Source organism: Lithobates pipiens, unplaced genomic scaffold (genome assembly GCF_037356315.1).
Source record: "Lithobates pipiens isolate NorthernLeopardFrog02 unplaced genomic scaffold, aLitPip1_a1.2 Scaffold_35, whole genome shotgun sequence".
Lineage (NCBI taxonomy): Eukaryota > Metazoa > Chordata > Amphibia > Anura > Ranidae > Lithobates > Lithobates pipiens.
The window spans coordinates 18,697,233-18,718,584 of record NW_027507811.1 but is presented as its reverse complement, the minus strand read 5'-3'; the positions used below and the strand labels follow the sequence as shown (position 1 = coordinate 18,718,584).

At 44.4% G+C, this 21,352-nt stretch overlaps 1 protein-coding gene across 1 annotated transcript in view; it reads left to right on the top strand.

Moving 5' to 3' along the window:
* The window catches only part of LOC143955184 (uncharacterized), a 230,861-nt gene that overhangs the window by 139,399 nt on the left and 70,110 nt on the right, over positions 1-21,352 (top strand). The window contains exons 26-27 of the mRNA XM_077465275.1: positions 494-635; positions 6,074-7,054. Of these exons, the coding sequence (XP_077321401.1) occupies positions 494-635; positions 6,074-7,054 (1,123 nt within the window). The remainder of the gene's footprint in view (positions 1-493; positions 636-6,073; positions 7,055-21,352) is intronic.

The following is a 21,352-nucleotide window of genomic DNA, read 5'->3' as shown; positions in this document are numbered from 1 at the left end:
AGCTGTGTCCAATCACACACAGAGCTCTGTGTTTACAAAGCACAGGACTCTGTGTACAGGGAACAGTGATCTGGCTTTTTTTTTCCTTCTCCCTGCAAAGCAAAGATAGAAAAGCGAAAGCAGCCGACATTACACATTGATAGACACACAATTAACCCCGTGAATTGCCCTTAGATGTTAACCTCTTCCCAGCCAGTGTCATCAGTACAGTGTCAGTGTACAGTACTAGCCCTGATCACTGTATTAGTGTCACTGTTGATGTCAGCGTCCGTTACTGACCCTTCCAGCCAGCATCAGTTAGTGCCATTTTGTTCACCACATTACAGTCCACAGTCCCACTGTAAGTCGCTGATCACCTCCATTACCAGTATAGCGTCTATAGCTGCATAAATTCCAGTATAGTGTATATACCATAGTTTGTAGAAGCTATAACTTTCACACAAACCAATTAAAATACACTTACTGGGATTTTTTTTTCTATTTTGGGGTTTAGGGTGAAGAAAACATTACTATAAAAGCCGAAGTTAAAGAAGAAGAAGTAGAGACGTATGTGCAGGGTGATCAGCCGTGCATGGAAGAGGTTGGGATGATTATGAAGAGTGAAGAGGAAGAAATGTCTCTATCTAGCAACACAAGTAAGTATAGGCACTATGGAAAAAACGGGTCACAGTTTTTATTTTACGTCTGAGTGAGTATAAGGATTGTGGTTTAACCCTTTCATGACTAAGCCTATTTTTGGCATTTGGTGTTTACAAGTTAAAATCCATATTTTTTGCTAGAAAATTACTTGGAACCCCCAAACATTATATATATTTTTTTAGCAGAGACTCTAGAGAATAAAACGGCGATTGTTGCAATATTTTATGTCACACGGTATTTGCGCAGCTGTGTTTTTAAATGCAACTTTTTGGGAAAAGGGACACTTTCATGAATTAAAAAGAAAAAAAACAGTAAAATTAGCCCAATTTTTTTTGCATAATGTGAAAGATAATGTTACGCCGAGTAAATGGATACCAAACATGTCACACTTTATAATTGCGCGCACTTGTGGATTGACGACAAAGTACGGTACCTAAAAATCTCAATAGGCGATGCTTTAATTTTTTTTTTTACGGTTACCAGGTTAGCGTTACAGAGGAGGTCTAGTGCTAGAATTATTGCTCTCGCTCTGACGATCGCGGCGATACCTCAAATGTGTGATTTGAACACCGTTTACATACGCGGGCGCGACTTCCGTATGCGTTTTCTTTGCTTCGCGAGCTCGTGGGGATGGCGGGCGCTTTAAAAAATGTTTTATTTATTTATTTTAAAATGTCTAAATTGTTTTAAAAAAAAAAAAATTTGATCACTTTTATTGCTGTCGCAAGGAATGTAAACATCCCTTGTGACAGTAATAGGTGGTGACAGGTACTCTTTATGGAAGGATCGGGGGTCTAAAAGACCCCCCACCCCTCCTTTACACTTCAATGTATTCAGATCACCGAAAACTGCGATTCTGAATACCGTATATATTTTTAAAACCGGCGCCATTGGCAGCCGAGTAAACGGGAAGTGACGTCATGACGTCACTTCCGTGTTTACTATGAGGAGACTGGAACGAAGTTGATTACGGCTTTGTTCCAGTTCCTCCCCAGCGGCCGGAGGCATCGCACACGGAATCGGTGCTCCCGATCGAACGGCAGCACCGGTAACAGCGGCGGGAGGGGGGACGTCCCCTCCCGCTCCTCCGGCATAACAGCCAAGCGGCTTTTAGCCGCATCGGTTGTTATGGCTGGAAAGCCAATCGCCTGCTGAAGAAAACGGTACTGGGATGATGCCTGCAGGTGCGGGCATCATCCCGGTATACCCCCCGGAAGCCGAGTACGCACATCTGCGTACGCTCGGCGGGAAGGGGTTAACCAGATTGGCTGTGGAACAAATTTTTCATATCTTGCACACAGGTAAAAATCTTAATTTTTTGGCAATAAAATAATTTAAACTTCCAAAGTTTAAAAGAGACTTTGTTTAATAAAAAAAGTTTGATGGTTACAAATTTTTATGTCGCATGATATTTGCGCAAAGTAGAGTAAGAGAAAAAAATGAATTTTACTGCAAACGCACACAATATAATATCCATTTTATTGGTAAAATATAAAAGGATGAGGTTGTGTTTCGTAGATACCAAGCATGTGAAGTCCTAAAATTGCGTGCGCCTGTGATATCCCCCCAAAAAAAGACATGTGTGCACACCCTAGGCATTCATTTTAAAATGTATGAGAGGCGGGGTACACCATATGAAAAGTCCATCTCCATTCCTCAATCCAACGTCATGTTCCCAACAAATGAGGAGGAGATACTGTACACCATATGAAAGGTCCATCTCCATTCCTCAATCCAACGTCATGTTCCCAACAAATGAGGAGGAGATACTGTACACCATATGAAAGGTCCATCTCCATTCCTCAATATAACGTCATGTTCCCAACAAATGAGGAGGAGATACTGTACACCATATCAATGGTCCATCTCCATTCCTCAATATAACGTCATGTTCCCAACAAATGAAGAGGAGATACTGTACACCATATGAAAGGTCCATCTCCATTCCTCAATATAACGTCATGTTCCCAACAAATGAGGAGGAGATACTGTACATCATATGAAAGGTCCATCTCCATTCCTCAATATAACGTCATGTTCCCAACAAATGAGGAGGAGATACTGTACATCATATGAAAGGTCCATCTCCATTCCTCAATATAACGTCATGTTCCCAACAAATGAAGAGGAGATACTGTACACCATATGAAAGGTCCATCTTCATTCCTCAATATAACGTCATGTTCCCAACAAATGAGGAGGAGATACTGTACACCATATGAAAGGTCCATCTCCATTCCTCAATATAACGTCATGTTCCCAACAAATGAGGAGGAGATACTGTACATCATATGAAAGGTCCATCTCCATTCCTCAATATAACGTCATGTTCCCAACAAATGAGGAGGAGATACTGTACACCATATGAAAGGTCCATCTTCATTCCTCAATATAACGTCATGTTCCCAACAAATGAGGAGGAGATACTGTACACCATATGAAAGGTCCATCTCCATTCCTCAATATAACGTCATGTTCCCAACAAATGAGGAGGAGATACTGTACACCATATGAAAGGTCCATCTCCATTCCTCAATATAACGTCATGTTCCCAACAAATGAGGAGGAGATACTGTACACCATATGAAAGGTCCATCTCCATTCCTCAATATAACGTCATGTTCCCGACAAATGAGGAGGAGATACTGTACATCATATGAAAGGTCCATCTCCATTCCTCAATATAATGTCATGTTCTCAACAAATGAGGAGGAGATACTGTACACCATATGAAAGGTCCATCTCCATTCCTCAATATAATATCATGTTCCCAACAAATGAGGAGAAGATACTGTACACCATATGAAAGGTCCATCTCCATTCCTCAATATAACGTCATGTTCCCAACAAATGAGGAGGAGATACTGTACACCATATGAAAGGTCCATCTCCATTCCTCAATATAACGTCATGTTCCCAACAAATGAGGAGGAGATACTGTACACCATATGAAAGGTCCATCTCCATTCCTCAATATAACGTCATGTTCCCGACAAATGAGGAGGAGATACTGTACATCATATGAAAGGTCCATCTCCATTCCTCAATATAATGTCATGTTCTCAACAAATGAGGAGGAGATACTGTACACCATGGGTGCCCCACATGTGGCCTGCGGAGCCTTCTGATGTGGCCTGCGACGTCTTTCTGTGGGATGGCAGATTGGCAAGCCCAGATCATGGGTTGCGGACCCGCCATCCCAGAGCATCTGTGTTGTTAATGAAGCCGGCAAAGCAAAAAGCTGTGGAGCAGAGCTGTATAAGCTGATGCTTCCTGTATAGCGGCGTCTCTTGCCACAGGTGGAGTGATACCAAATGCACTTTGCTTGGGACAGCAACATCAGGCAATACCTGAATGGAAAACTGTTATTAAAGGTCAGGCTATTACTAAAATTGCAGTGTATATGTGGGCATATCTGCGCAGTGGTTACTGGGCTGCTTTTAAACTGATCCGCAGGTGCAGCGCACCTTCAGGTTACCTGCACTGAGGCACAGACTTCTGTTTATTACCTGCGGGTTTGGTGAGCTTTCAGAATGTGCACCACCCCTGCAGGATATAATAGAAGTCTATGGCAAAGTGTAGCTAACCCACAAGAAAGACACAGGTGCACTGCACTGCATTAGTGTCAAAGGCCCCTTTCACACAATTGGTACAACTCAATCGGGCCCTCCATTCACCTCTATGAAATGGCAGCTGTAAACAGATTTGTGTCCTTTTACACCCGCCTACCTCCAATCTGATTCGCTAAAAAAAAAATCCCCTTCTGTCAGGGTAGATCGGATCAGAGGACCCATAGAATAGAGTGGGGTGTGTCTGTGTCCGCTCTGCATGGACCTGTCATTCGATTGCTGCTCATTGTGGCCCGCGACCGGTTATCAAGTTGCTTAAGTGGCCCTTGCTCTTGAAAAGGTTGGGCAACCCTGCTGTACACCATATGAAAGGTCTTTCTCCATTCCTTCATATAATGTCATGTTTCCAACAAATGAGGAGGAGATACTGTACACCATATGAAAGGTCCATCTCCATTCCTCAATATAACGTCATGTTCCCAACAAATGAGGAGGAGATACTGTACACCATATGAAAGGTCCATCTCCATTCCTCAATATAACGTCATGTTCCCAACAAATGAGGAGGAGACACTGTACACCATATGAAAGGTCCATCTCCGTTCCTCAATATAACGTCATGTTCCCAACAAATGAGGAGGTGATACTGTACACCATATGAAAGGTCCATCTCCGTTCCTCAATATAACGTCATGTTCCCAACAAATGAGGAGGTGATACTGTACACCATATGAAAGGTCCATCTCCGTTCCTCAATATAACGTCATGTTCCCAACAAATGAGGAGGTGATACTGTACACCATATGAAAGGTCCATCTCCGTTCCTCAATATAACGTCATGTTCCCAACAAATGAGGAAGAGATACTGTACACCATATGAAAGGTCCATCTCCATTCCTCAATATAACGTCATGTTCCCAACAAATGAGGAAGAGATACTGTACACCATATGAAAGGTCCATCTCCATTCCTCAATATAAGGCCATGTTCCCAACAAATGAGGTGGAGATACTGTACACCATATGAAAGGTCCATCTCCATTCCTCAATATAACGTCATGTTCCCAACAAATGTGGAGGAGATACTGTACTCCATATGAAAGGTCCATCTCCATTCCTCAATATAACGTCATGTTCCCAACAAATGAGGAGGAGATACTGTACACCATATGAAAGGTCCATCTCCGTTCCTCAATATAACGTCATGTTCCCAACAAATGAGGAGGAGATACTGTACACCATATGAAAGGTCCATCTCCGTTCCTCAATATAACGTCATGTTCCCAACAAATGAGGAGGTGATACTGTACACCATATGAAAGGTCCATCTCCGTTCCTCAATATAACGTCATGTTCCCAACAAATGAGGAGGAGATACTGTACACCATATGAAAGGTCCATCTCCATTCCTCAATATAACGTCATGTTCCCAACAAATGAGGAAGAGATACTGTACACCATATGAAAGGTCCATCTCCATTCCTCAATATAAGGCCATGTTCCCAACAAATGAGGTGGAGATACTGTACACCATATGAAAGGTCCATCTCCATTCCTCAATATAACGTCATGTTCCCAACAAATGTGGAGGAGATACTGTACACCATATGAAAGGTCCATCTCCATTCCTCAATATAACGTCATGTCCCCAACAAATGAGGTGACATCTCTATTAAATAGCATCTATTAATGCACAAAGAAACATTACCAAGCATGTCATAGTTGTTTTGTTTCTATGAACAGTTTTTTTTTATTTTCATATTTTGATGTTACAATTGTACCCAGTTAAAGCTAAGAACTCCAGTTGCTTATGAACTACTGACATTTGTTACTTTTTTCTTTTTTTTTTACATTTCTTTCCAACAGATGGATGTGATGTCAGGAATTCCTCGGAGAGACGTCTTCTATTATCTGCTGATTGTAAGTCAGAAGATAATGTCATCACACAGGATCCTCCAGGAGGAAATCCAAATACACAAAATATACATCACAGACCTTCCTGTCCGGAGACATCAATGGATCCCTCTGATCAGGGGGAATCTTCTCATCAATCACATACTATGATTGCATATATCTATTTAAAATCTCACACTGCAGATAGATCAACAGATCCTTCTAATCCCAAGAAATCTTCTTCGCCCCATGAAGGAGATCACCGAGGTAAGAATCTATTCTCATGTTCGGAGTGCGGGGCGTCTTTCACTGTAAAGGAATTCCTTCTTTTACACCAGAGAATTCACACCGGTGCGCTTCCTTATTCATGCTCAGAGTGCGGGAAATGTTTTGCTTTTAAAGGAGACTTTTTAAAACATCAGAAAATTCACAGGGTTGAGTGTTCAGAGTGTGGGAAATATTTCATAAAAAAAGCTGATCTTGTTATTCATCAGAGACTTCACACGGGTGAGCGTCCTTATTCATGTTCAGAGTGCGGGAAATCTTTCACTAACAAAGCAGGTCTTGATCAACACCAGAGAAGCCACACGGAAAAGCGTCCTTACTCATGTTCAGAGTGCGGGAAATCTTTCACTCGCCAACGAGACCTTGTTCAACACCAGCGAATTCACACGGGTGAGCGTCCTTATTCATGTTCGGAGTGTGGGAAATCTTTCACATATAAAGGAGTCCTTGTTAAACATCAGAGAATTCACACGGGTGAGTGTCCTTATTCGTGTTCAGAGTGCGGGGAATCTTTCACTCAAAAATGGATCCTTACACAACACCAGAGAATACACACGGATGACCATCCTTATTCATGTACTGAGTGTGGGAAATATTTTACCCAGAAAGGAGATCTTGTTATACATCAGAGAACACACACCGCACAGCGTCCTCCATTGCCTTCAGACTGAGGAAAAAGCTTTACCGATAAAAAAAATTAGACATCAGAGGAAATGCCGATTCTTTTGAAAAATATATGATGTTTTTTTACTAGCAGAACTTATTGATACATAACACAACTGTAAGAAGAAAATATTTTCTTTATAAATTGGTGCGTCGTGCAAAAAGTGGTATTCGGTTTATAGGTGGAGATGGTTGGGCCGGGTCTTCTTCACTTCTTGTATTTTTTGCAGACTCCAATGATGTACCTGCCACAGTTCCTGATCCCCCATATTTTGGTATTCCCATTCCTCCCTTTTTTTTTTTCTTTTTTAATTTTTCGCATTTAAAGAGTGGTAGCCCTTCATAATAGGTTACAGGGGTACACAAAGATATAAGCATGGCAATTTTTTTTTTTTTAGCTTGTTGACCCTCGGATTCTCCAAGGGGGCAGATAGGCCAAGTGGTGTACAGTGCACATCATAGTACATTGGGAGGTATAGTGAAAATATTTGAGTTTTTAGGGGGATGCTTTGATAGTTCTATATCCATGAGGATCAAATTATAGTAATACAGTCTTCATATACACTATATTACCAAAAGTATTGGGGTGCCTGCCTTTACACGTACGTGAACTTTAATGGCATTTCAGTCTTGGTCTGTAGGGATCAATATTGAGTTGGCCCCACCCTTTGCAGCTATAACAGCTTCAACTCTTCTGGGAAGGCCGTCCACAAGGTTTAGGAGTGTGTCTATGGGAATGTTTGACCATTCTTCCAGAAACGCATTTACGAGGTTAGGCACTGATTGGACAAGAAGGCCCGGCTCACAGTCTCCGCTCGAATTCATCCCAAAGGTGCTCTGTCAGGTTGAGGTCAGGCATCTGTGCAGGCCATTCAAGTTTCTCCACCCCAAACTCACTAATCCATGTATTTATGGACCTTGCTGTGTGCACGGGTGCGCAGTCATGTTGGAAAAGGAAGACGACACCCCCAAACTGTTCCCACAATGTTGGTAACATGACATTGTCCAAAATATCTTGGTATGCTGGTGCCTTCAGAGTTCCTTTAGCTAGAGCTCAGGGACCAAGCCTAACCCCTGACCTGAAAAACAACCCAACACCATAATCCCCCTCCACCTAATGATTTGGACCAGTGCACAAAGCAAGGTCCATAAGGACATGGATGAGCGAGCCTGCACAGGTCCTGACCTCAACCAAATAGAACATGTTTGGCATGAATAATGCCGCGTACACGCGACCGGACTTTTCGACATCAAAGGTCCGACGGAACGATTCCGGCGGACCATTCGATCGTGTGTGGGCTGCAGCAGACTTTTGATTTGCAAAAATCCAACAGACTTTAGAAATGGAACATGTTTCAAATTTTTCCGCCGGACCCAATTCCTACCGAGAAATCCGCTCATGTGTATGCTAGTCCGGACAAAAACCAACACGGGGGCAGCTATTGGCTACTGCCTATGAACTTCCTTATTCTAGTCCGGTCGTACGTCATCACGCTAGAATCCGTCGGACTTTGGTGTGATTGTGTGTGGCCAAGTCCGTTCATTCGGAAAGTCCGTCACAACTCTGCCGAAAGTCCGTCGGACCTAGTCCCTCGAAAAGTCCGGTTGTGTGTACGTGGCATTATAGCGCATACTGCCAACCAGGCCTTCTCTCCAACATCAGTGCCTGACCTCACAAATGTGCTTCTGGAAGAACATTCCCATAGACACACTCCTACACCTTGTGGATGTCTTCCCAGAAGAGTTGAAGCTGTGTATAGCTGAAAAGGGTGGGCCATCTCAAAATTGAACCCTATGGACTAAGACTGGGATGCCATTAAAGTTCATGTGCATGTAAAGGCAGGCACGCCAATACTTTTGGTAATAAAGTGTAAGCCAGCACTGAGCTACTCCAATTCTTGTATAGCTAGCTATGTAAATTGTCCAATCTGTGGATAACAAACTAGCAATGTGACAATACACGGACAATTTTATCAATACATGACAAGAATAAAGCAATTTGTAGCAATACATTGGCAATAAAATGCAGATGGAATAACTGAAGCTCAGTCTGTCTTTTCTTTTTGTCTTCTGCTGAATGTACTGTATAGGGATCTAACCTACTGAATGCAGAAAGGAAAGGATCATTGTAAAAAATGTATCAACGCACACTTACAAGTAGAAAGTGAAGGATCTTCTTATACAGGTGGCCAGTGCAGATGGACTTACTTAAATTGTTGTGCTCATTGGAAAGAATGTTCCTTCTACTGGTTGCCAGTTGGATAAAATCACCTTTCCTGAAGCATTTCTTTTGAGTGGTCTATCAAGTCATTGGAAGACTTTGGCAATAGAAGTTACTGCAGACAGTGAGCTGTCAAAAAGAATGTGGGTGAGAGCTGTCAGAGAATGTACTGTGGATGGTGGAGGAGAGCTGTCGGAGAATGTGGTGTGGATGGTGGGAGGAGAGCTGTCGGAAAATGTGGTGTGGATGGTGGGAGGAGAGCTGTCGGAAAATGTAGTGTGGGTGGTGGAGGAGATCTGTCGGAGAATGTAGTGTGGATGGTGGGAGGAGAGCTGTTGGAAAATGTAGTGTGGATGGTGGGAGGAGAGCTGTCAGAGAATGTAGTGTGGATGGTGGAGGAGATCTGTCGGAGAATGTAGTGTGGATGGCGGAGGAGATCTGTCGGAGAATGTAGTGTGGATGGTGGAAGAGAGCTGTCAGAGAATGTAGTGTGGATGGTGGAGGAGATCTGTAGGAGCATGTAGTGTGGATGGTGGAAGAGAGCTGTCGGAGAATGTAGTGTGGATGGTGGAAGAGAGCTGTCGGAGAATGTAGTGTGGATGGTGGAAGAGAGCTGTCGGAGAATGTAGTGTGGATGGTGGAAGAGAGCTGTCGGAGAATGTAGTGTGGATGGTGGAAGAGAGCTGTCGGAGAATGTAGTGTGGATGGTGGAAGAGAGCTGTCGGAGAATGTAGTGTGGGTGGTGGAAGAGAGCTGTCGGAGACTGTAGTGTGGATGGTGGAAGAGAGCTGTCGGAGACTGTAGTGTGGGTGGTGGAAGAGAGCTGTCGGAGAATGTAGTGTGGGTGGTGGGAGGAGAGCTGTCGGAGAATGTAGTGTGGGTGGTGGGAGGAGAGCTGTCGGAGAATGTAGTGTGCATGGTGGGAGGAGAGCTGTCGGAGAATGTAGTGTGCATGGTGGGAGGAGAGCTGTCGGAGAATGTAGTGTGGATGGTGAAGGAGATCTGTCGAAGAATGTAGTGTGGATGGTGGAAGAGAGCTGTCGGAGAATGTAGTGTGGATGGTGGAAGAGAGCTGTCGGAGAATGTAGTGTGGATGGTGGAAGAGAGCTGTCGGAGAATGTAGTGTGGATGGTGGAAGAGAGCTGTCGGAGAATGTAGTGTGGATGGTGGAAGAGAGCTGTCGGAGAATGTAGTGTGGGTGGTGGAAGAGAGCTGTCGGAGACTGTAGTGTGGATGGTGGAAGAGAGCTGTCGGAGACTGTAGTGTGGGTGGTGGAAGAGAGCTGTCGGAGAATGTAGTGTGGGTGGTGGGAGGAGAGCTGTCGGAGAATGTAGTGTGGGTGGTGGGAGGAGAGCTGTCGGAGAATGTAGTGTGCATGGTGGGAGGAGAGCTGTCGGAGAATGTAGTGTGGATGGTGGGAGGAGAGCTGTCGGAGAATGTAGTGTGGATGGTGGGAGGAGAGCTGTCGGAGAATGTAGTGTGGATGGTGGGAGGAGAGCTGTCGGAGAATGTAGTGTGGATGGTGGTGGAGAGCTGTCGGAGAATGTAGTGTGGATGGTGGAGGAGAGCTGTCGGAGAATGTAGTGTGGATGGTGGAGGAGAGCTGTCGGAGAATGTAGTGTGGATGGTGGAGGAGAGCTGTCGGAGAATGTAGTGTGGATGGTGGAGGAGAGCTGTCGGAGAATGTAGTGTGGATGGTGGAGGAGAGCTGTCGGAGAATGTAGTGTGGATGGTGGAGGAGAGCTGTCGGAGAATGTAGTGTGGATGGTTGGAGGAGAGCTGTCGGAGAATGTAGTGGGTATAAGAGGAGGAGAGCTGTCTGAGAATGTAGTGTGGGTGGTGGAGGAGAGCTGTCGGAGAATGTAGTGTGGATGGTGGGAGCAGAGCTGTCGGAGAATGTAGTGTGGATGGTTGGAGGAGAGCTGTCGGAGAATGTAGTGAGGATAAGGGGAGGAGAGCTGTCGGAAAATGTAGTGTGGATGGTGGAGGAGAGCTGTCGGAGAATGTAGTGTGGATAGTGGGAGGAGAGCTGTCGGAGAATGTAGTGTGGATGGTGGGAGGAGAGCTGTCGGAGAATGTAGTGAGGATAAGGGGAGGAGAGCTGTCAGAGAATGTAGTGTGGGTGGTGGAGGAGAGCTGTCGGAGAATGTAGTGTGGATGGTGGGAGGAGAGCTGTCGGAGAATGTAGTGTGGATGGTGGGAGGAGAGCTGTCGGAGAATGTAGTGAGGATAAGGGGAGGAGAGCTGTCAGAGAATGTAGTGTGGATGGTGGGAGGAGAGCTGTCGGAGAATGTAGTGAGGATAAGGGGAGGAGAGCTGTCGGAAAATGTAGTGTGGATGGTGGAGGAGAGCTGTCGGAGAATGTAGTGTGGATGGTGGAGGAGAGCTGTCGGAGAATGTAGTGGGGATAACGGGAGGAGAGCTGTCGGAGAATGTAGTGTAGATGGTGGAAGAGAGCTGTCTGAGAATGTAGTGTGGATGGTGGGAGGAGAGCTGTCGGAGAATGTAGTGTGGATGGTGGAAAAGAGCTGTCAGAGAATGTAGTGTGGATGGTGGAGGAGAGCTGTCGGAAAATGTAGTGTGGATGGTGGAGGAGAGCTGTCGGAAAATGTAGTGTGGATGGTGGAGGAGAGCTGTCGGAGAATGTAGTGTGGATGGTGGAGGAGAGCTGTCGGAAAATGTAGTGTGGATGGTGGAGGAGAGCTGTCGGAGAATGTAGTTTGGATGGTGGAGGAGATCTGTCGGAGAATGTAGTGTGGATGGTGAGAGGAGATCTGTCAGAGAATGTAGTGTGGATGGTGGAAGAGAGCTGTCGGAAAATGTAGTGTGGATGGTGGAGGAGAGCTGTCGGAGAATGTAGTGTGGATGGTGGAGGAGAGCTGTCGGAAAATGTAGTGTGGATGGTGGGGAAGAGCTGTCGGAGAATGTAGTGGGTATAAGGGGAGGAGAGCTGTCTGAGAATGTAGTGTGGGTGGTGGAGGAGAGCTGTCGGAGAATGTAGTGTGGATGGTGGGAGGAGAGCTGTCGGAGAATGTAGTGAGGATAAGGGGAGGAGAGCTGTCAGAGAATGTAGTGTGGATGGTGGGAGGAGAGCTGTCGGAGAATGTAGTGAGGATAAGGGGAGGAGAGCTGTCGGAGAATGTAGTGTGGATGGTGGAGGAGAGCTGTCGGAGAATGTAGTGTGGATGGTGGAGGAGAGCTGTCGGAGAATGTAGTGGGGATAACGGGAGGAGAGCTGTCGGAGAATGTAGTGTAGATGGTGGAAGAGAGCTGTCTGAGAATGTAGTGTGGATGGTGGGAGGAGAGCTGTCGGAGAATGTAGTGTGGATGGTGGAAAAGAGCTGTCAGAGAATGTAGTGTGGATGGTGGAGGAGAGCTGTCGGAAAATGTAGTGTGGATGGTGGAGGAGAGCTGTCGGAAAATGTAGTGTGGATGGTGGAGGAGAGCTGTCGGAGAATGTAGTGTGGATGGTGGAGGAGAGCTGTCGGAAAATGTAGTGTGGATGGTGGAGGAGAGCTGTCGGAGAATGTAGTTTGGATGGTGGAGGAGATCTGTCGGAGAATGTAGTGTGGATGGTGAGAGGAGATCTGTCAGAGAATGTAGTGTGGATGGTGGAAGAGAGCTGTCGGAAAATGTAGTGTGGATGGTGGAGGAGAGCTGTCGGAGAATGTAGTGTGGATGGTGGAGGAGAGCTGTCGGAAAATGTAGTGTGGATGGTGGGGAAGAGCTGTCGGAGAATGTAGTTTGGATGGTGGAGGAGATCTGTCGGAGAATGTAGTGTGGATGGTGGAGGAGAGCTGTCGGAGAATGTAGTGTGGATGGTGGAGGAGATCTGTCGGAGAATGTAGTGTGGATGGTGAGAGGAGATCTGTCGGAGAATGTAGTGTGGATGGTGGAGGAGAGCTGTCGGAGAATGTAGTATGGGTGGTGTGGGGGGAGCTGTTGGAGAATGTATTGTATATGGTGAACGCTGAGCTATCGATGTTGCTTTTCCTACTGTCTTCCCAACCGCTAGAAGTAGGTCTTTTTGAGCCACTCTGACCCCTAGTGGAATAGGATTGCAAATCCCTGACTGTGTATGAGGGGTTCTCCCAGAGAATGTAGTACAGACATTTAGAAAAGAGATACAACACAGGGGTGTAGACAGTGTTTAGTGATTTGGATGTGCAAAATTGAAATAGGACTTTTCTTTATATAATTAAAGCTGAACTCAAGGTATGCTTTCTATTGCGTAGTTATATTGGACCAGCTTGGACTAGTATACTATGTAAGTATACATATACCCTCCCTGTGGAAGTGAAGAACAACTGCAGTAGTCGGAAACTACAAGCGATTTCAGCGGTCATATGGGCCTTGTGCCAAGCGGCTGCCCCTCTCCATAGTGAACACAGAAGTTTGCTTTTTCAGAATGGCTGTGTACACACACACACACACACACACACACACGTGTTAACATAGATATCAACATTTATATTTGTAGCAAGGTCCCAGGCCTCCTTCGGTCTAATGAGAACCTCCAGGGCTAGAGATAGCTGACATCCTTCTGTGTATAGTGGGTTGTGAGGCATGGTGGGTGCAAGGTGATTAAAGTCATTGGGTGACAGACACTTCTTGAATGCAAAAGGGAGTTTATTTCTCTTAAACTTTTAGGGGAGAGAGGGTTAGGGCCAGGACGCCCTTAGGTAGTTGCAAGTTCAATTGGCAGCCTCCGAGACTTCAACAGGAGGCCAGCCATGCAGCGAAAGGCATCCAGTAAGAAGCCACATCTGAATCTGCAGGAATGCTTTCTCCTATGGCAACAGTCTTTAACAGTTCCTAACACAAACGTAACAGTTCCTTTTGCTTCCACTACAACAGTGGTATCTTCCTCAAGCTTCACCCCCCCCCCCCCTTCCCGCTTCTCTGCTGGGTCCCTAGTTTGGCTTACCTCTCAAGCTTCACTCAACTGGCCTGCACGGTCCCTGGCTTGACACACTAGACTGCTCTGCAAGCCTCACCTCCGCTGGCTGGGTCCTTGGCTTTTACCCACTGAAGTTTCCTGATTCTTCACCGTCCCTGGTTGGTGAGAATACTGCTCCAGTACATGCTTTGGTTACTCACTGTGGTCCCTGGCAATAAGGTGGATGGTTCCTTAAGCCAGGATCTCGTCTTGCATACTAACGGTACACAATTGTTGTGCCACAAACACGAACGTAGTGACGTACTACGAGGAATTTCAGCTCTTGAACACCACCCTTTGGGCCCCTTATGCTAATTTTGTGTTTGGTAAGCATTGATTCTGCGCATGCATGTTTGTACTTTAAACTTTTGTGTGACGGATTTGTGTACTGACCATACGAAAATCTGATGTCAAGCCATTGTCCGCTGAAAATTCACTAGCCTGTCATCCAACATTTGTTGGCCGAAAAATTGAACAACAATTGTCAAAAGGAGCATGCTAACGGTAACATTTTAGGACAACAGTCTGTCAACAGACAATCCCCTGCCAAAAGTCGTACCGTGTGAACGAGGCTTTAGTGGCGACAACTTCCCCTGTGACCCCGACAGGTTCCCCGGCCGGCAGAACCGTCACTTTCAGTTGGACTGCAAGCCACAGTCCCTACCCTGCGCTGCTCTCTCGCTTCTGGATAGCCCCCCAGACAGCCTAGCAGCCCGATGTGCCTGGGATAGGCCCAATCTCCGACCTAGCAGCCCAGGCAATACAACACACATCCACGCAGACAGCTGTCCAGGTGGCACAGAACACAGATCACCTGACCCCACACAAATATATAGGATCTCCCAGTAGGCCAAGGGATTCAAGACCCCCATGTCCATTGGCTGAGATATCCCATACATCCATAATCTGACCTTGTGTTGCCCTTCTCGTATCTAGTACCACCAAATACCCAACCACCTAGTGGTAGAAGAGAAAAGTGCAGTGAGGCCAAACTTACGGAGAAATCAATAGATCTCTAACAATCGACCAGGATAACTGTTCCTGGCAAGTAAATTTGTAAGGAGCAGCCCTGGCTAAACCCTAGTGCTACATCCTCCCCCTGCCACAAAGCTACGTCTCGGAGTTTGTAGGAAAATAATTTTAAAGCTCTCAAGCCTGAGAGTATGTGTCCTTGCAAAACTGGGATGGGTGGGGAAACAGGGAAGGTTTAAAAATATAACAGTATATACATATATGTATGTGGTGTACCACATAAAATAAACATGGGTATCAAATAGGAATATATATAAAAAAAAAAGAACTATGATGAGTCATATAAGACAATAAAGTATCAAAAATATCTATGTACAATTTTAAAGGCAGGCCTAAGCCGCAACCTTACTTCCTTACTATCTAAAATATATATATACACAGTGATAATATAGAAATGGGTTAGTGTTGGCAGGTTAGATCCCTGTCTCTCCTTAGCAATGCAAAAAGCATCCTATCGTAGTTTAACATGGTGCCATTGGCTCCTACTGTGGTCAAAGTCAGTTAGCCAATGAAGAGGGGGGTGGGGCTGAACTGCAGCTCTATGTCAGAATGGACACACAGAGCTGTGGCTCAGCTTGGATAACCCCATAGCAAGATACTTTCTGTGGGGGTACTCGACAGGAGGGTGGGGTCAAGAGCACCGGTGAGGGACCCAAGAAAAAGAGGAGCAGGCCTTTTCTGTTCAAAACCACTGCACAAAGCAGGTAAGTATAACATGTCTGTTTTTAAAGAATAAAAACGAGACTTTACAATCACTTTAAGTTACACTGAATACTGGGTGTGGTATAATAGAGTCTGAACCTACTTGTGTATACAACACACACGTATGCCGTATTCCTTCTACTCATAGAATATTCCTTCATTACAGAGGAACGAATGAGAGTCTGACAGACACATAAACACACAGTGCAAGGGAGGAAAAAAATATGGAAAGGAAAAGCACGGCAATTAACATACCTAATTAAGTGTGTTTATCTACAATTTGTTAAGATGGCTACAGGATTTGGTGATCACTTTTTTTTTAGCCACTGCAGTTTTATCTTATAATATTCACATACTGAAAATAGAGGGGACTCCCCCTTTAATGACATTACTCACAAGCTGGAGATCTTTTCCTATTTTGTTGAGTGGAAGAAAAACAAACTTTCTTGATCATACATCACGGGACACAGGAGCTCATTACATAGTGGGTTATATAGGCACCTCTGGTGATTGGACACTGGTTAACCCCAATTAAGGAGAATTCCTCCCCTATATAACCCCTCCCATATGGGAGGCACCTCAGTTTTTTTGCCAGTGTCTATGGTGGTTGGTCACGTAAAACATGTGCTATGAAGAAAGCTCTGTGCAGGTCCTTGCGGGGGCCTAAGGGCTACAACAAACCGGATCCATATCTCGGGCCGATATTTTGACTTCCCAAGATGGTATGGTACCCGGGCCTCGTCATCTGAAGAAACAAGGTTTTGCCTGTAAGTCCTCTCCTATTGGAAGACTGGGCTCTGGGAAAACCAGACTTGGTGTACTATTTACATAGTGGCACAAAAGTTTCTGGCAGAGTCTTTTACAAGGTCCAGGTAGGAAGTTCTTCTGAGAAAGAACCCCAAAAAAACCTGAAGGTTGGCACAACTCTGCCCGCCGTTATGGGTGAAGGCTGAAATCTGTCTGTTTTCAGCAATTCCTGCGGCGAGGACAGGTAAGGGAAGTTAATCCTATATATAATTATATTATGGATTTCTTCATTTAAGTAGTAGTATGTCTTACCTGGTTTCCACCACTAGAGGGAGTAAGAGCAGCCTGATGCATACTTACATCCCTTTCAGTACGCACGCTCAGTGAAGCCTGGTTCTCCAGAGGTCTCACGTCTCCACTGCAATCCCTGCCACAATATAGGTAATACAGGGGTCCCACGTAGTCTGGGGGTCCCACGTAGCTCCGATGGAGATTCCCTTTCCCCCCTGGATTCCGGTGGTCCTCATGCACGCGCGCCAAGTGCGCTCCCGGGCTAATGGAGGAGGGGGGAGTGTGGTTGTGAGCCGCGCACGGCGCTGTACTGCACAGGCGCCAGTTTTAAAAAGCCCAGAGTGTCAGGGGGCTGTAAGTGTGAGACACAGGAGCTGTGGGCAGTAAGCATCCCAAGGGATTGGATCCAGGCAAACCTAAGACACCTACTCAGCATCAGGTTGTGCAGTTTAACCAGTTGCCGACCGCCGCACGCCGATGCCTGCGGCGGTCGGTTTTCGTCCGGGAGCGATCCGGGACGAGGGGGCGGCCATTCATTCATGGCCACCCCCTCGCGATCGCTCCCGACGAATAGAAATCCCCGGTGACATCACTTCCTCTCCTGTAATGTAAACACAGGAGAGGAAGTGATGTATTCTCTCCTCCGTGTCGGTATTTTTCGTTCCGACACGGAGGAGAGCGGATCAGTGAGTTGCACCAACACTCTACACACACAGTAGAACATGCCAGGCACACTCACACCCCCCCTTTACCCCCCGATCACCCCCCCAATTACCCCTGCCCCCCAGTCACAGTGACACCAATGTCATTTTTTTTTTTTTTTTTGCATTGGTGTCATTTGTGACTGTAATAACTGTTAGGGCAGTTAGAGTTAGCCCCCTTTAGTTCTTTTTTTTTTTTTATAAATTCTTTATTTTTTCATCTTTTCTTTCCATAGATTTCACATTACATTTCGTTTTACATCTACAACTTCTTTAACAGCTATAACAGTCTTATAATATTTCAATCCGTACCTCAATTCCATGTCATCCTCCCCCCTCCCTCACCCTTCCCTCCCAGAAAAATAAATAAATAAATATACAAACAAGAGAAAAAAAAAAAAAAAAAAAGTTTGAATTTTCACTATAATCCCCCCCCTCACTCCCCCCCCCCCCCCACCACCACCCGCCTGCTCTATCATATTTCGAAATGTTTCACATCATACTTTCTCTATAATTTAGATATGGAGCCCAGATCTTCTGATATTTCTCGTCTTGATCTCTCATTGTCATTGTTAAATTTTCCATTTGTTGGATTTCTGCAATTCTCTGAAACCACTGTGCTCTAGCTGGAGGGTTGCTTTTTTTCCACAGAACCGGGATGCATGCCCTTGCTGCTATCAATAAATGTCTCAGCAAAGAATTTTTGAATCTTTCTATTGCCATTGGGATGTCCAGCAGCAGAAAAGTTGCCGGTTTATCTCCCAGGTCAATTCCTGTAATCCTTACAATAGTATCGGCTACCATCTCCCAGAACACTCTCATTTTTGGACATTCCCAAAATATATGTAATAATGTTCCTTCTGCTCCATGACATCTCCAACATGTCTCTGATATCTGGGGGTAAATTTGATGTAACACTTTTGGTGTTCTATACCACCTAGTAAGGATCTTGTATCCCCCTTCTTGATATCTGCTTGCCATCGAGGCCTTTTGATTAAACCACAGCATCTTATCCTTTTGTTCTGGGGAAAACGTAGTCCCTAAATCTCTTTCCCAAGCCTGTAAAAAGGGCAAATCTTGTAAAGTCTCCTGTTCTATTAACATACTATAAAAATAAGACATCAGATGTCTCAGTTCCTCTCCTTTCAAACAGATCTCTTCAAACTCAGTCAATGCCCTTATTTCTACGTATACCTTTGATTTAGATCTAATAAAGGCTTCTAATTGCCTCATTCTGAAAGGGTCTAGTCCTATTGTCATTCCTTTTTCAATATCTTTTTTAGTCATTAACCGGTTGCCTACCGAGAAATGACAAATTCTACTCATACCTCTATCTTGTATTGTTTTAAACTTTGGATCTGTCATTCCCGGTAGAAATGCTGGGGTACCAAGGATAGGAAGGAGCGGACTGGGAATTCTTGAAATAGATGTTTTCCTGAATACTCTTTTAGTTATTCGTAATGTCTCCCCTAGTATTGGATGTTTTCTCAATCCCATTGGTATTTCTGTATCTGGAATCCACACTAATCCTTCCAATGGGATATCTGTCGCTGCTTGTTCTGTCTGTATCCACGGTTTTTCGTTTTTAAGCCTACACCATTCCACTACTCTAGTTAAGTGTGAGGCCTCCTGGTATTTTATTGGATCTGGAAGTCCTATCCCTCCTTTTCCTTTGGGGAGTACTAAAATATCTCGACGTACTCTTGCTGGCTTCCCAGCCCAGATGAACTTCATAAATCTTGATCTAAGATCCTTAAACAAACTTGAAGGGATCTTAATTGGTATAGTTTGAATTATGTATAACAGTCTGGGCATCACATTCATCTTAATAATATTGGTTCTCCCGAACCATGTAAAAATCTCTTTGTCCCATTTTTGAAGATCTCTTTTGATCTGTCTTACCAGTGGGATATAGTTAAGTTCAAACAATTCATTTAGATTTTTTGACATTTTTGTTCCTAAGTAACTTATATATGAATTCGTCCATCTAAAATCAAATTGCGTGGACACTGCTTGCAACTGAGGCGAATCCATCTCTACTCCCATTGCCTCCGATTTTCCATAGTTTATTCTAAAGTTGGATATTTTCCCATATTCTCGTAGCTCCATTAGTAAAGATGGGAGAGATGTAATTGGGGACGTTACAAAAAAGATCAAATCATCTGCATAAGCTGCCAACTTCTGATCCTCATTTTTTATTTTTACCCCCCTGATATCCACATTGGCACGTATTTTCCTTAAAAAAGGTTCTATTGTCAAAATGAATATCAGGGGTGAGAGGGGACATCCCTGGCGTGTTCCATTTAAAATGGAGAATGGCTCTGATAATCTGTCATTCACTTTCACCCTAGCACTTGGTTTTGAATATAAGTTTAGGATCCATCTCAGCATCCCCTCCCCCAGGCCTATATGTTGTAGTACTGCTTTTAAGAATATCCAATCCACCCGATCAAACGCTTTTTCTGCATCCGCAGATACTATCACCATTGACTTATGCAATTTTTGTACCAGGTAAATTGTGTTCACCACTCGTTGCGTATTTTCTCTTCCTTCTCTCCCTGGGACGAATCCCACTTGATCTGGGTGTATTAGTTCCGGTATCAAATTTATCAATCTCATGGCTAATATTTTTGTGAACAATTTAAGGTCCACATTCAACAACGAAATAGGTCGGTAGCTGGGACACTGAGAGGGATCCTTTCCTTCTTTCGGTATTACTGTTATATGCGCCAGTAACGTTTCTGTTGGAATTTGCTTCCCTTCCCGTATTGAATTATAGGCTTCCACGAATCTCGGAGCCAATTTCTCCGCGAACATTCTATAATATGACAAAGTAAATCCATCTGGACCTGGTGATTTACCTAATTTCAATATTTTTAATGCTTTTGCAACTTCCTCTAGAGTGATTGGTACATCTATTTCTCTGGCCATTTCCTCTGTTATTTTTGGCATTTCTGTCCTTTCAATATATTCTCTAGCGATCTCTCCTTTTTTTAACTCCTCTGCCAACGTAGGCTTCTTTTCCAACTGATATAGCTTCTCATAGTATTCTTTGAATACCTGAGCAATTTTCTCCGATGTATTAACCATTTCATCTCTCTGTGTCTTAATTTGTGTAATTGAATTCCTAGTTGTGCTTTCTCTGAGGGCGTTTGCCAACAGTCTCCCTGGTTTATTCCCAAATTCATAGAATCTCCGTTTCCCTCGAGTTAGCTTTGCTTTCGCTTTATCTATTAATTGGAGATTTAATTTTTCACGCAGACCCTCTAATTTCTGTTCTACTAATTGTGCTTGTGATTTTTTATGTACTGTTTCTAGTTCCCTAATCTCTTTAAGCAAGTTATCAATCGTTTCATTCATTCTGCGTTTTCTATGTGCTCCCATGGATATAAATATTCCTCTCATGACACATTTATGTGCTTCCCATATACAAAAAGGTGTTGTTTCTCCTACTTTATTTGTTGCAAAAAAAACATCCAGTTCTTGTTCTAATTTTACCTTATATTCATTATCCTTTAGTAATGTTTCATTTAACTTCCATTGCCATTCCCTTGGTTCAGCTTCCCCTAATTCAATCACACAACTCGTCGGGGCGTGGTCTGATAGTGTAAATAGGCCAATTGAGGCTTCCACTAGGGATGTAATCACATTCTGGGAGATTAAAATATAGT